Source organism: Macaca nemestrina, chromosome 9, assembly GCF_043159975.1.
Source record: "Macaca nemestrina isolate mMacNem1 chromosome 9, mMacNem.hap1, whole genome shotgun sequence".
NCBI lineage: Eukaryota > Metazoa > Chordata > Mammalia > Primates > Cercopithecidae > Macaca > Macaca nemestrina.
This window is the reverse complement of record NC_092133.1, coordinates 126,955,327-126,967,973: the sequence shown is the minus strand read 5'-3', so window position 1 is coordinate 126,967,973 and position 12,647 is coordinate 126,955,327. Positions and strand designations below refer to the sequence as shown.

General features: G+C 38.4%; 1 protein-coding gene across 1 annotated transcript in view; it reads right to left on the bottom strand.

Annotated features, from left to right (window-relative positions):
• Window positions 1-12,647, bottom strand: part of LOC105488215 (cubilin) — a 313,890-nt gene that overhangs the window by 59,419 nt on the left and 241,824 nt on the right. The window contains exons 55-56 of the mRNA XM_024794869.2: window positions 4,980-5,136; window positions 3,026-3,175 (exon numbers count right to left, since the gene is read on the bottom strand). Coding sequence (XP_024650637.2) covers window positions 3,026-3,175; window positions 4,980-5,136 — 307 coding nt within the window. The remainder of the gene's footprint in view (window positions 1-3,025; window positions 3,176-4,979; window positions 5,137-12,647) is intronic.

Genomic DNA, 12,647 nt, shown 5'->3' with positions numbered 1-12,647 from the left:
ATATCACTGATATCAGCAGTGCTTTCTGTGGTTTTATAGTATAATTACTAGAGTCTCCTTAGTCTGAATGATATGGTCTTGTGAGATGCACTGTTTATGTAACTTAACGAGCACAAACACAAAATCCAAGCCACATGTTGTTCCCCTGCTATTAAAATAATTGTCCTCAATTATAAAAATAACATAAAAGCTATAAAGAATAAGCATCTCGAATAAATCTGTCACACAGTGGTGACAACTCTCGATGTACTGGTTTAATAGCCTTATAGATTTTATTCACACACATGTTATTTTAAAAAGAAAAGTGGATCATCCTATACAAACTATTTTACCCTCCCTCAAGCCTTCATATATCATGGGCATCTTTTTATGGTACTGGGATTTTGTGCTAGCAAATGCTGAAAAGATGCCATTTTACTTTATATTCTGTTTTTACAGTGACATACATTGATTTATACTTGGCATTGTTTTAAGCAAACACATGTGCCAAAAATTACAACTGCAGAGATATAGGAAAAGGCAGTGAGGTCATAGGAAAAAGGATTAAGTGAGAAAGGTTTTGTTAAATTTATCCATTTATGAGTTCTGACATGCCATTTTTATAAACCATAGATTTTCCAGATGTTGAATGCTATAGAACATTTTGCAAAGTGTAACTTTTCACTGCCATGAGAGACTGGCCCAAGAGTAAGAAATTTCGAATATACCGAGGTAGCTTGACAAATTTGCAGATAAATTGTGGTTTAGAAATAGAAAGTTAGGCCGGGCGTGGTGGCTCACGCCTGTAATCCCAGCACTTTGGGAGGCCGAGGCGGGTGGATCATCTGAAGTCAGAAGTTCGAGACCAGCCTGACCAACATGGTGAAACCCTGTCTCTACTAAAAATACACAAAATTAGCTGGGTGTGGTCGTAGGCACCTGTAATCCCAGCTACTTGGGAGGCTGAGGCAGGAGAATTGCTTGGACCTGGGAGGTGGAGGTTGCTGTGAGCCGAGATCATGCCACTGCACTCCAGCCTGGGTGACAGAGCGAGACTCCATCTCAAAAAAAAAAAAAAAAAAAAAGAAAGAAATAGAAAGTTGATATGTAAAAAAAAATTAATATGGTTATGAGTGGTTGAAATTACCCGTCTATTTGAAGGGATTTCCTTTCCACTATGTCAAAGCCTCCATTAAACACCAAGTTGTGTCTATTGTCAGTCAAAGCCCAGCCCAAATCAGCATCTCCACTGTTCCCTCTGCCAACAGCCCATTCCCTAGAACGGGAGAATGAACACAGAGGGGCGCTAGTGGTCGGGAGCTCAGGCACTGAGGAGTGAGGACTGAGAAGATGAAGACGACCGAGATGAAGCAGAAGGAAGAACACCCCATGGTAATATTTAATAAAAGCAGGGCACATATATTAATTTTTTTTTTTGAGACAGAGTTTTGCTCTTGTTGCCCAGGCTGGAGTGCAATGGCATGATCTTGGCTCACCGCAACCTCTGCCTCCTGGGTTCAAGCAATTCTCCTGCCTCAGCCTCCTGAGTAGCTGGGATTACAGGCATGTGCCACCACGCCCGGCTAATTTTATATTTTTAATAGAGACAGGTTTTCTCCACATTGGTCAGGCTGGTCTTGAACTCCTGACCTCAGGTGATCCGTCCACCTCAGCCTCCCAAAGTGCTGGGATTACAGACGTGAGCCACCGCACCCAGCCTATATTAATTTTATTAATTCAGTCATTCATTCAATATTTATTGAACACCTATGTTGACTCAACAAGACAGTTTCTCTCACTGGTTTGGTTAATAGTGTGTGCATGAATGTGGGTGCGTGTGTGCACATGTATGTGTATAAACTTTAAACGCAAATGAATAAATTAAAAGCTATGTTAACATGAAACGTTTCAGACTTAATTTCTTTAAGCAATTTATGCAATACTTGTGTTCCTAAAGTTCTTTCATTATATATTTTTTTACTTCTGGATGGAATACGTAGAATAATACTTGTGTTTTTAAAATTGGATGAAATTTTAATCACGTTTACATTAAATCTACTCTGTAACATATTTTCAATACTTTCTTTAAATGGTGAGTTTTAGACTTCTGCCTCTACTTACTCCTCACTCATTTTTGAAGAATCAGTTAGAGTTTACTTAAGAATAAACTTATCTTCCATGGCTATTATCAAAAGACAAGAGATAAGCTTTGGCAAGGATGTGGAGAAAAGGGAACTTTTCCTTATACACTCTTGATAGGAATGTAAATTAGTGCAGCCATTATGGAAAAATGCATGGCAGTTTCCCAAAACATTAAAAATAGAACTACCATATGATCTGGCAAGTTCACTTCTGGGCATAGATCCAAAATTTCCTTTATTAGTGTGTCAAAGAGATTATCTGTACTGTTGTGTTCATTGCAGCATGATTCATAATGGCCAAGACATGGAATCGACCTGAGTGTCCATCAGTGAATTAATGGATAAAGAAAATGTGGTAGATATGCACAATGGAATACTCTTTGGCCTTAAAAAAGAAAGAAATCTTGTCATTTGTGACAACATGGATGAACCTGGGGGACATTGTGCTAAGTGAAACAAGCTACACACAGAAAGGCAAATATTACATGATCTCACTAGCATGAGGAATCTAAAAACGTGGAACTCATAGAAGCAGAGAGTAGAATGGTGGTTACCAGAGGTTGGGAAGGTATGTGGGAGTGGAGATTTAGGATATGCTGGTCACAAGATACAAAATTTCAGCCAGGAGGAATAAGTTCAGGAGATCTACTGTACAACATGGTGCTGATAGCTAATAACAAGGTTGAATACCTGAAATACTTAAGTACTTGCCGAATACTTAAAAACTGCTAAAAGAGATTTTAAATGCTCTCACCACAAAAAGTGGTAAATGAGTGAGTAGACATGCTCATTAACTGGATTTAGCCACTCCACAACATGTACATATGTCAAAACATGTTGTATGCCATAAATATAAAATTTTTGTTCGTCAATTAAACATAATTTTTTTAAAAGAATAAACTTACCTTCTAAGTGGAAAGACACAAAAGTCAAGAGGACCACTGACGGAGGATTAGCCTCGATGACATAGATGCAATTCATGTTGTTGTCATATTGTTTTGGGTAATTTGGAGAAATGATGTAACCTGAAGGGCCAGTGAAATTACTTCCGCATCCTATGTGGGAACAAAACATCATCATCAGACCTTTTTTTTTTTTCATGTATCTATTTTGTCAGTGAAGGAAAGATGCATGTTCCTAAATTCTCTAGAGACATCGTTCCCTGAGATTTTCCAAAAGGAAGAAGCAAGAATGAAGAGAATAAAGCTCTGATTTAAAAACACACACATGTGCATAATAAGAATATTATATATTTTTAGAAAATGCTGCAGAGTTTTATGGGCTGAGTCTTAGAAATAGTACCACAAATCTACTGCAACTGCCTTAATATCAAGGTATTAAGAAAGGATAAATGAGCAAAGATCGAATATGGTTCATGTAGATAAAGAAATAAAACTGATAAAAAATGATTTGCACTTGATTAGTACTTTACACAATTAATGTTTTTAAAATGTCTTATTATTAGAAAACTGCTCTTTTCATTACCATTGTAATCTAGCCAAAACAATGGTTGCTTTTTAAAACTAGCTGGATTTATTAATCTCAACTCTTATCAAATTCTTACATGCATCCCTGGTTTTCGAAACAAAAAGAAATATCTTTTCAGCACTAAAATGATTTGTTTTCATATAACCATTGACTAGTTAATCCACTTCACTCTCTGATCTATCAAGCATGAAAATATCTGTATTCTTTTAAATTGACATTAAAACACACACAAGTACACACATGTACACTTACACAGTGGACCACCTGCAGACCTAAGATTTAGTCTGGGGTTGTCTTTCAGTACTTCCTTTCCAGCACTCTCTGATTCAGTCTGAAACACCTGTCTATTGTATTATTTCCTCTAATTCCTTTCCTCAAACTTTTCCCCAACAGTGGTTTGCTACGAGTCAGCTACACTTGATTTAACTCAGCCAACAGACACACACCCTTGCTTCTCTGATTTGAAAACTGCTACATTTCCCACAAATCTAATAGTGTACAGTAGCTAGAAAAGTAGATCCATCCTTCCCAACCAAAATTAGGAAGGAACAGTCCCAAAGAAACTGGCTCCCAAAGTTGACTGAGCATGAAAACCCTCTGGATGACAGTTAAAACATGCAAGACCGGCCGGGAACGGTGGCTCATGCCAGCACTTTGGGAGGCCGAGGAGGGCAGTTCACGAGGTCAAGAAATTGAGACCATCCTGGCCAACATGGTGAAACCCCGTTTCTACTAAAAATACAAAAAAAAAAAAAAAAAAAAAATTAGCTGGGCATGGTGGTGCGAGCCTGTAGTCCCAGCTACTCGGGAGGCTAAGGCAGGAGAGTTGCTTGAACCCAGGAGCTAGAGGTTGCGGTGAGCCAAGATTGCACCACTGCACTGCAGCCTCGTGACAGAGGAGACTCCATCACAAAAAAAAAAAAAAAAAAAAAAAAAGCAAACAAAAAAAAACATGCAAGACATTGCTTATGGAAATTCTGAATTCAGACAGGCCTGGGGTGAGGCTCAGGAATCTGCATGTGTTTCAAGCCCCCCAGGGGATTTTGCAGTCAAGGTGTCACAGGCCAGCCACATTTGGTTGTTTGCTAACTAACTAGCCACCTGTGCTTCTGCCCAATATCAGCCCACTCTGGGTGCCAGGCTTATTTCTAGACGTTGGCTAGTGCCTCTCATGGCTTTTATATCACTTCTCAATTCGGTTCTGTTCTCACTGATATTTGGAAGAGAGGTGTCTTCTCAGGATTCGGTGACTCATCCTCCCCGTAGACCCCCATGTTCGTCCCCTAGACCCCCAGGTTTAGCCAACCCTGCCGGCCTGCGACAACCACACCCCCTCAAAGCCCTCTGGGTTTGGTTCTTAGGGTTACTTACGGCTAACAAAGGACGCAGAGAAGCCCTGAGCTGGCGTCTCCTGAGACTGGAAGACGGCAGTGAATGTGTTACTCGGTGTGATGATGGGACCCGGAGCCACGTTCCCACAGCCGGTGGCTAGCAGGGCTTTGTCGACCTCCTCAGGGCCTGCCCACACCTAGCAGGGACGTACACAGAACTTTAATGCTTGAGGGTTTCCCATCAATATTTTAATGCACTTAGGTTTCAAAATAATGGCACTCACACGTATACAGAACTAAGCATAACAGTAAACAAAACACGGAAAAATCTGCAGTATTTTCTTTTGAGAATAATTTTTTTTAAGTTGCTTTTAAAATAGCATGTCCCGTTCTTGACTTCTCTAAGGCGATGGCGTTCCTTTTTGCATAGCTGGGTGGTGATTTTTTAAAAATCCAGCTTCCTGGATCACTGGTTTCCTCCTAACTTCTAGTTGCCCTGACCTAGCCGAGCTTCCCGGGTGCTGAGGGAGATGGAGCAGCCGGGTGGAACTCAGTGCTGCTCCTGGGAAGATAGCAAATTGTAGTCGCAGCTGGACAATGCCACCAAGCAAGAGGCACATTGTGGTGCATGAAGAAAGTGGGCATGAATTCCAAGTACACGTATAATCAGCATGAACTGGAATAAATCAGAGCACTTCTTGGCTGTGTGGAATTGTAAGGCCCATTTCGATGAAAGGCTGACATCCAGTCAGTGTGTGCTATTCACCAAAGATTGGGTTGGCAACTCCCAAGTAGACCTGGGCTGTCACTTAATTGGTCTGGCTGCCTCGAATGACCGAATGTGTATACTCATGCAAAAAACCAGTTGCTGGGAAATACATGGTGAGCACCAAAATTCCAAATCAAACCAATTCCTATCAGTCCAGGGAAAAACAGAGACATTAACCACAGAACCATAAATTTACATGCAAAATTCCAGCTATAAACAAGGCATTACGGTGAAGCTGTTGAGCATATCCAATTGGTGGCTTTACCTAACTGGGGGAGGTGAGCCTGCCCCGAGGGAACCCCGATGTCAGGAAGGGCCACGGCTAGTTCAGAGAACAGAGAGAAAACCAAGGGGGAAGCGGTGAGGAAGGCTGCAGAGGGGGCTGCAGGGCATGTTAGAGACTCGGGCCACTGTTCTGAATACAGCAAGGAGCCACCAGGAAGCGTGGTTTTTTGAAAACATTACAATTCGGAAAACAGGAGTCAGAAAGGATGCCGGAAAACAATCAGGTAGGTTTTGCCCTAGTTCAGGTGGACGGTCATGGTATCTACAATATTGAGTCACATGAATATACATAACTTGGGGGAAAGAAACATTAAACATATTAACCAGAGAAGCTCGTCCTAGTTCAGAGGTCTCAACTAGGAGCAATTTTGGGACCTCTGGCAAGGTTTGGAGGCATTTTTCTATGGTGTGGTGGGTAGAATCTAGTGGGCGGAGCCAGGACTATCGCTAAGCATCCTATAGTGCACAGGACAACCTCTCTCCCAACAGAGAATTATCTCAATCAAGGATGTAATTGAATGTGTATTAATCTTACTTGATTATTCAACATTTTCTTCGATTGGAATGATACAGAATTACTCATTCCAAATACATCTTTTTTCAAGGATATGCCTCACCCAGAGCTATTACTTTATTAAACATCAAGTCATTCAAAACATTTCTACTGGGAAATCAGTCCATAGGAAGAGATGTGAAATAGCACTGATTCATAGCATTGGTTTAATAATTCTCAGCTCCTTAAAGCCATACCATTTCAATTGATTTTTAAGCACTGGGTATCCAGCTGTTAGTCATCCTACTGAAGACAAATTATATTAGCCATTTATTAGATAAAGGAGGTGCCTGGCGCTGGACCTACTGAGAACAAAAGTGCAGATATTCTGCCAAATGCCTAAGATCAATAAAAATGTCAGGAAAAAAATGCACATCCTCAATTTTACTTAATGACCTCTAATTAGATTTCCCCCTAATCAACTATCCAAGGAAACAGTATATGGCAGTTTTTTATCCACATTTCATAAAATTATAAACATAATTTTTAAGAGATAATCTGTATATATATATATATATATATATATATATATATATATTTTTTTTTTTTTCCTCACTCAGGCTGAAGTGCAGTGGCACGATCACAGCTCACTGCAGCCTCGACCTTCTGGGCTCAGGTGATCTTCCCACCTCAGCCTCCCAAGTAACTGGGACTACAGGTGCATGCAACCATGCCTGGCTAGTTTTTTAATTTTTTTGTAGAGATGGGGTTGTACCATGTTGCCCAGGCTGGTCTCAAACTCCTGGACTCAAGTGATCTGCCTGCCTTGGTCTCCCAAAGTGCTGGGGTTACAGGCATCAGCCACCATGCCTGGGCCATATACTATATTTTTACAAACATTACTAAACAGGCAAAGTAAGAAGGGCTGAAACTTAATAAAGAACCTCAAGTTCTTTAATGAAGGAATCCAAGAATGCTTAAGTGCTTATACTTTTCTGAAGTCATTAATTATAGATCTGACATCTCTACCTTTTGGCCCAGGAACGTAAGTTTAATAATAATGATGATAATGTTGACAATGATGGTAAAGAGTTATTCAACATTCATTTCTGCCTTGCCTATCAAGAACTCATTTCACTGGCCATATGACAGAGGACTCATCAAAACTATATTGAACCTACAAAATGTTACTTAATTGTCATCACGTCAAAAACTTCCTGATTTTTCTTAGTGTTCTATACAATTCAGTCAGGTTGTAGGTTATATTTTATCATTCAAGTATTTTTTTAAACAAATGTTTACTGACATAATTGCAGATTCACATACATTTGTAAGATATAACACACAGAAATTCCTTGTACACATTTCTGAGCTCCCCAAACACTGACATCTTGCAAAACTGTAGTATACTATCACAACTAGGTTACTGGCATTGATAAAACTCACCAATCTTACTCAATTTCCTAGTTTTACTTGAACTCGTGTGTGTGTGTGTGTGTATTAAGTTATATACAAGTTGCACACAACTGCATTCAAGATACTGAAATTCCAACACCACAAGAACCCTTAAGTTGCTCTTGTTATTTATAACCACACACAATTTACTCCTACATTTTCTTCCCTCTAACCTCTGCCTCTGTGTTTTCCATTTCTAAAATACTATCATTTCAAAATATTATATAAACGGAACAGCAGAGTATGTAACCTTTGGAGATTGCCTTTTTTCACTTTCCATAATCCCCTGGTGATTTGTCCAAATTGTTAATCTATGAATAGTTTGTTTTTATTCAGGAATTACATTCCATGGTAAGCAAGTACCATAATTTGTTTAACCATTCACCTGTTGAAAGCCTTAGTGCTGGTTTCAACTATTACAAATAAAGGTGCTATTTATATAGACTCATACACAAGTTTTTGTGTAAACATAGTTTTCATTTCTCTGGGATAAATGCCCAGAGTGCAATTGGTAAACATTATGCAATTGGTAAATATTGATCTTCCAATAGGTGTGTAGTGATAGCTCAATGTGGTTTTAATTCATACTTCTCCAGAAGTTAATGATGTTGAATATCTTTTCTGGTATTTATCATCTGTATAATCTCTTTGGTGGAATATCTGTCCATGTCTTTTGCCCATATTCTAATAGGATTGTTTGTATTTTACTCTTGAGTTTGAGAGTTCTTTATATATTCTACATAGTAGTACATTGCCTATGTGAAGAAAATGAACAGACCGGCTACAGACTGGATGAAAATATTTCACATGGCATAATTTAAATGAGGTAAAATTCATCATTTTCTTTTCTCTTACGAATCATTCTTTTGCTGTTTCATCTAAGACCTCTTTACCTATCTCCAGGTCCTGAAGACATCTACTATTTTTTTTCTCTGAAACTTTTATATTTTACTTTTCAGTCTATCATCTATTTTGAGTGAGGTTTTCTACAAAATGTGAGGTTTAGGTTGAGATTCATATTTTTTGCCTGTGGATGTTCAATTGCTGTAGTACCATTTGTTGAAAAGACTATTCTCCCTACATTGGAATGTTTTTGCACCTGTCAAAAATCAGTTGAGCATGTTTGTGTAAGTGTATTTCTAGGTTCTCTATTTTCATCTGGGTTTTCAGCCAATACCATATTGTCTTGATTACTGTAACTAAGATAAGTAAGCCTAGGTAAATAGTAAGGTAGAGTTCTTCCTCCCATTTTATTCTTCTTTTCCACGATTCTTTTAGCCATTGAAGGGTCTGTGCCTTCCATATAAGTTGTGGAAAAAGTTGTCTATGTCTACAAAAGACTTTGGAGAAATTTTGATAGGAATTGCATTAAACCTATCCATCATTTTGAGGAGAAGGGACGTCTTTACTATGTTGAGTCTTCCAATTCATAACTATAATTGTCTCTTTCATTTAGGTCTATGCCAGCATTTCATTATTTTTAGCACCCAGATCCTGCACACATTTGTTTGGGGCTTACTTGGCAATGAGACCATTTCTACATCTACACTGATCCACCTGACCCTTACCAGGCATTCCCATGGGAAAGAATGGACGATTAAGGGAGACAGAGCTTTCTCCTGTTTGGCCTCTTATACCACAGCAGAAAATGATGAAAGACATGACTGTTACTTACATTTTGGCCTGTTGTTTTAATTAGCTACTCCAGCACTTGGCAGTTCACTTCTCTCCAGCTCAGCTCAGTGCTTAACAAGATATTCTTTCTGTTACTGTTTTTTTTTTTTTTAGTTCAGTTTTAATATAGTCAAAGAACACACTCTGTATTTCAATTCCTTGACTTGGTTGAGGTTTTTTGATGTCTCAGGATATGATCTACCTTGGAATGTTACAAGAGTTCCTAAAAATTGTGTATTCTGATGTTGCTGTGTGGTGTATTTTATACACACACACACACACATACACACATATGTCAATCAGATCCTATTGATTGATGGTTTTGTAGAGTTCTTCTATATCCTTGTCAATTATTTGTCTAGTCGTTTATCAGTTACTCAGAGGAGAGTGTTGAAGTCCTCAGCTATAACTGAAGATTTGTCTACTTCCCTTCTTAGCTCTATCGGTTATTGCTTTATGTATTTTGTGCCTCTGTTGTTTGGTGCATACACATTTAGGATCATTATGTCTTCCTGGCGGATTGATCCTTTTATCATTATGTAAGATTCCTCTTTTTCTGTTGTAATTTTCTATACTCTAAAGTCTACTTCATCAGATATAAATATATCCACTCCTGCTTTTTTTGGTTAACCTTTGCATGGCATCCTTTTCCATCCTTTTACTTTTCATGTACCTATGTGGTTGAATTTGAAATCAGTTTATTATCACTTAGGTCATGTTTTGGATTGGTAACCTGTATTGTGATTGGTCTAACTAAACTATTTACAATTAAAATGCTGATATATATATATATATTTATATATATATATATAAATTCTATGTCTACATTTTATTATATGTTTTTTATTTACTTTATCTGCTTTTTGGTCCTCTATTTCTCTTTTCTTGACTTCTTGGGGATTCCATTTTGATTGATATTAGCATTTTTCTGTACAACTCTTCATACAGTTTTGGTAGTGGTTGTTCTGGGTGTGACAATATGCCTACGTGATTATAGTAATCTACCAGCATCCACCTCCGACCACTTGTGGAAATGTGATTTCCATTTAGATCCCCTTTCAACTTTTCCATATCATTATATTGAGTATCAGAGGGCATTATAATTTCTTGTTTTATTAAATATGATTCACAAGCTTTATGAGGAAAAGGATATTCTATTGTATGTATACATATTTTTCTTTTTCCACATTCCTTTTTGTTTTCTCATGCTCCAAGATTCTTTAATAATTTCATTTTTGTTTGAAGAAATTCTGTTTGCCCATCTTTAATGGCAGGTCTCCTAGTAATAATTTTGTTTAGTTGTCCTTCATATGAGAAGCTTTTATTTCCTCTTTACTCCTGAAAGATAGTTTTCCAGATATAAAATGAGGTTGACAATTTCTTTGTTTCAGCACTTGAAGAATATAGTGTCAATTCCTCATGGCCTCCATGGTTTCAGATGAGAAATCTGCTTTTATTCTAACTGGTCTTCCTCTCTAGGTAATGTTCCAGTCCTCTCTGACTGCTTTCAAGACTTTTTGTTTACCTTCAGTGTCCAGCAGTTTAATTAAGATAGGTCTGAACTTAAATTCCTTTGTGTTTATCTTGGTTTAGCTTCACTCAGCTTCTTGAACCTATAGGTGTGTTTCTTTTGCCAAATTTGGGAAAGTTTACAGCCACTAGTTCTTTGACTGTTCTTTCAGCTACACTCTCTCCTCTCCCTTCGAGAGAATGTTGAATCTTTTGTTATTGTCCATGAGTCCCTAAGTCTGCATTGATCTAGTTTGTTTGTTTTTTCAGTCTATTTTCTCTTTGTTGTGCAGATTGGGTGAATTCTATTGTTCTATCCTCAGGTTCACTGATTCTATTCTCTGTCATCTCCATGCTACTCTTGAGCCTATTCAGCATATTCTTTATGTATGTTATTGTATTTTTCAGTTCTATAATTGCTATTTGGTTCTTTATTGCAACCACTATTTCTTTGCTGATATTTTCTATTTGTTTCAAAAGAACTTGTCAGTGATTGTTGAAGCATGTTTATGGAAGCTACTTCAACATCCTTGTCATATATTTCAACATCTGATTTATCTCACTGTTGACATCACTTGATTCTTTTCTCTTTCAAGTTGTGATGTTCTTGATTCCTGATACAATGTATTCTTTCTGATTGTATCCTGGACATGTTATTTATTATGTTAGGAGACTTTAGGTCCTATTCAAATCTTTTATTTTAGCAGGCTGTCACCCTGTTTATGTTTACCACGTGGCCTTACATATTCTGTGGTGGAATTTTGGTCTGCTTGGTTTACATGGTGCTACTAGGGCTCTCACTAGCTTTTGCTGGTGCTACCTGAGGGGCTCTGTGTGTTTCTCAGTTGGAGGCAAAGGGTATAGTAATTTTCCCCTACTAATGCCCCCTGGGTACCTCAATGTCTCTGGGTGGAAGAGGAGCATGTCTGGCCTGTGGGGACAAAGAGGCTTCCCAGACTGGGCCCCTTTCTGTGACTGCAGCCCCACCTGCCCTGGTGTCTCTGGGTGGGTGAAGAGAATCTCAGGTTTACAGGTGTTAAGTGGCTTTCTGCAGGGGCTGCTTGCTGAAGCTGGGTCCCTTTACTGGTTCCTCCCACCCACACAGATGCTTGGCAGAAACAAGCATCTTAGGCCCGTTAGGAGAAGACAAGTGATTCCCATATGGCAACTTATTTTTGGCAGTGTTCCTAATCCATCCCACTCGCCAGCAGCACTGGGCTTGCCCGATGTTGTCAGAGGGACCCCCATTCCATCCAGAGGACGAATGAGCCTAGGTCATCTTCCATATTCCAGTTTTACAACTGGAGAACTTGAAAGTTTTACTTAAGTCTGAATACTTGATATTGATTCATTTCATGAGAAGAGAGTTCATTTAGTTCATGGAAAAAGCAATTAAGAAAAGTACATATTAAATGTATTTTATTATATACATATGTTATATACATATGAGATTTCCATTTAAACAGTAAGCATGGGTCAATGAGATATACATCATCATTTGAGAGCTGATATGAAGTAATAAC